Consider the following 3,864-nt stretch of genomic DNA (forward strand, 5'->3'; position numbering starts at 1 on the left):
GAATTTCCTTTACCCTTGAATTTTAGATTAACCAAGCAAATTAATATTTTATAATAGGCTAAAAATTATTACACACCAGGATCAATCCCACTCTATATGCTCAACCTCCCAAATTGTTAATTGCGAAAGCCTCCCCCCTTTCCCCTGTATGCAAACCACCACCCTCTTCCACCATTATTGCCAAAACCACCACCACCACCATCACTTTTGGTCCTTCCATGGAGGAGAGGGGGCCTCCCTCCACTTCTCATGTTTCCGGTGACTACCCCCCTAATTCCACCCACAAATATCATAGCATTCCAGACACCAACAACTTCCAAGACACCCCTACGGGGACTTACGTCGTCCAAGTCCATAAAGATCGAATTTATAGAACCCCACCACCGGAAAACGCTTTGATTGTGGAACGCTATCGTAATTCTCCTGCTAAGAAACAATCTAACTGTATTAAATATGTGTTGATTTCCATCGCTATTATAGTTCTCCTTCTAGGATTCATAGGTGGGATTACGTTAGTCGTGATCAAGAAAGATGACCCTAGATTTCGTGTAGAACGTGTACGTGTTAACACAAAAGAAAAAAACCGACAAAAGAAAACCGATTTCGACATCACGTTGGCATCAAGAAACCCTAATGCTCACACGATCATATCATTTGATGATCATGGAAAAGCTGCTTTGTCTTTTAAAGATAGAAGATTTGCCATTGGAAAGTTTCCATCATCTGAACAAAGCCCAAAAAACTCAAAGGACGTGAAGTTAACCCTTACGAGTTCATCTAATAGTAAGTTACCTATGGGGATTCGAAAAAGCATGAATGGGACGACTGGAAAATCCCAAAGAAATGTCGAAATATTACTAGAGTTTAGGGTTCCGGTGAAAATGAAGGTGGGGACGTTGCAGATGAAGAGCAAGACGATATCAATGTTGTGTCATTTCAAGGTCAATAATTTGGCCAAGAATCCACGTATTTTATCTCAAGATTGTGATTATTCCACGAGATACTAATCACATTCTCGATGGTCGTTTGATGATGGTGATTTTCCCTCAGGATTTCGTTACAACGAAATTACTAGATTTTTGTAATTTTTTTACTTGTTTAATTTTTATTCTTTTCGCTATAGTATTTAAAAGAGAAAACGTTAGCCTTTAGATGTATGTGATTGTGCGAATATTGGCTTATAATGTATGATGTTCCATTTCTTGAGTTTTGATTAGGGTTTTACAAGAACTTTTTAAATGATGTACTCGTCCTCAAGAAAGGAATAAGAGGAACAGTATCCTTACACTTCCAAACATCCCATAGGTGAGATAAAACCACCACTTCTTTGACTAAATTAAAGAAAATGCTCGAACCAAGTTTCATCCGTGAAAGTACTCTATTAATTCATATTAAAACAAAAGTAAAAGGATGCGTTAATTGGTAGGCTTATATCTAATATGCGAATCAGAAAATACAGCAAGCAAACTATTGACTACAACTGTTTATTAGCAACTACTTTGAATAGGATTAGAGGGAAATGGAGCAATAATTGGTAAAAGCCAAGAGTTTTAATTAGTTTTTAGCACTCGTTACAAGAAATGAGACCATTAGCGTCGATATATAGCCATACATGCTTGATGTCGCCACGGATGGTTTATTCTGATATTCGTGTGATTCTTCGGTTGTCGATCGTAGCCGTCAATGATATAAAGTGATCCAACGGCAAATACACGTTCTGATCGAACGTAATAGCGGTGACACCAGGTCGCCACTAATACTTACCAAAATAACATCTGAGAAACTTTTTCCTTCCAACTTACTCGTTAGTCTCCACTAAAGCTTACAGCATCCACAATGCATTGAACTCTATAGAGTTCAATGGAGTGTCACATCATTATCCACTATTCTATACAATTCTATTCATTTTTATCCCACAATGCATTAAACTCTACAAGTTCAATGGAACATATTAAGAAAATATTTATTTAAAAATTTAAATACTTTCCTTTTTCCTAGTGAAGAGTTCAATGACCATTGAACTCCAAATCCATTGAATGCCAATGTGGCATTTCACAATGGTGGAGTTGTATCCATTGAATGACAAGTAGGAATGACACATCATTCAACTAAACCCCCTCATTCATCTCTTTTCTGATTACACGTGATTCCCTTGACGTGTTTTGTTGTCGGCGACGATGAAGTTTCCATCTGACGGTGACGAACATGCATCCACTATTACCGCTACCAACCAACACCTTCGGTGTTGTCCCCTTACTACTTCTTCTTTTTCCGAAAAATACCTTTGATGACTCTCTTCTTATTCTCAAATGACCATGTGTCTTTCTTCTCATCATCTCCTTTTTCTAGGCATTGTAATGATTTACTTATCGCAAAATATGTTTAGGAATTAACTTTTACGTACATAATTGTTAGGGAGGAGGGAGTCGTTCCCACTGAACTCACTGTCACATCAGCTTTTCTCTTTGATTGTTCTTCATCTTTCCGAACCCACAACACATGAAAATCCCATCTTTTTCAACCCACTCAATTAAAAAAATATATTAAACAACTAAAGTTCAAGTCTTAAAACATATGGTACAAGAGAAAATGAAAGAGAGAAAATAGAGAGAGAGGATAAAGTGGGCTTGTGAAACCAATTAAAAAACCAGCCGAAGAGGGAGTGGTACCGGCGGTAACTCTATTGCTAATTAAGATTTTACCTTGATTATTTTGTATATATATATTTTTAATTAAATGGGTTGAGTGGATTAAGAAAGATAGGATTTCTGTGTGTTGTGAGTTCAGAAAGATTAAGAAAAATCAAAGAGACTAGCTGATGTAACAGTGGGTTCGGTGGGTTCAATGGGAACGACTCCCTCTTCCCTTAAGGAGTTAATGATGTTATGATACGTCTATGCATTTTAATAAGTTATAACCTTTATTTTATTTTTTTTTGTTGTAAGTTAATTGTTAAGGAATTAATAAGAATTTATCGAGTTAATTAGATTGTTTGACTACCTCAATAGTTATGGAATTAATTAGATAAGGCTTACATTGTATGATTTGATAAGACCTAAATTAGATTTTGCGCTTATTTATTATTATTTTTTTTGTAAAACAAATATTTATATAAAAAATGTAGCGAGTGACTAGGGATAAAAAAAAAAGCGTTACAAGATTTAGGGCTTATTTAATTTAGACAATTTCGTATATGCCATTGTTAATTACATTTATACTATAAATGATGTGATATGATGCATTTTGTTTACACTTAATGTATTTATTTGTTTGATGAATTAATTAGATAAGCCTTAAATTGTATCCAAATATAATATTTAATTTTCACTCAAAAGAAAAAAACATAGTATTGTGTATCATCTAATAAGTTAATTAGTAAAACTAATGCTATAATAGAAAAAAAGAATATAATTAAAAAAAACATAATATTTAAAATAGAATGATATAATATATTAGAAAAAAGAGTGATAAATGTAAAATGTTGCTTTTAAACCATAATAGTTAATTATTTAAATTACAATGTTATAACAGAAAAAAGTAGGATGATATATTCCACAAAATAATAATAATAACTAGCACTATAAATAAAATTACATTTAGTGGCACAGAAAAAGTGCTATTAAAAATTGAAAAAGTGCCACTAAAACCCCACCGGACAATCAGCGGCACAAAAAAATGTCACTAAAAGCGCTGTCACTAAAGGCTTTTAGTTACACTTGTATGTTGTGTCGTTGCAGCTTTTTAGGTTATAGTGACACTTTTCTACTATGCCACTAAAGCACTTATAGGATTTAGTGACACTATTTTTATGCCACTAATTAACTACTAAAATAAATATTATTTTCATTCTTTTAGGGATGCTTT

General features: G+C 33.8%; 1 protein-coding gene across 1 annotated transcript; it reads left to right on the top strand.

The window, feature by feature from the left end:
* Positions 1–211: 211 nt before the first annotated feature.
* LOC111921326 (NDR1/HIN1-like protein 13) lies at positions 212–1,007 on the top strand. Its single transcript, XM_023916892.2, has one exon. The coding sequence runs from the start codon at positions 219–221 to the stop codon at positions 1,005–1,007; it is 789 nt and encodes a 262-aa protein (XP_023772660.1). The 5' UTR covers positions 212–218.
* Positions 1,008–3,864: the final 2,857 nt, after the last annotated feature.

This window comes from Lactuca sativa, chromosome 9, assembly GCF_002870075.4.
Source record: "Lactuca sativa cultivar Salinas chromosome 9, Lsat_Salinas_v11, whole genome shotgun sequence".
In the NCBI taxonomy this organism is placed as follows: Eukaryota; Viridiplantae; Streptophyta; class Magnoliopsida; order Asterales; family Asteraceae; genus Lactuca; species Lactuca sativa.

Coding starts and splice junctions, on each gene's coding strand:
- LOC111921326 (XM_023916892.2), top strand. CDS start 219: ATGGAGGAGAGGGGGCCTCCCTCCACTTCTCATGTTTCCGGTGACTAC.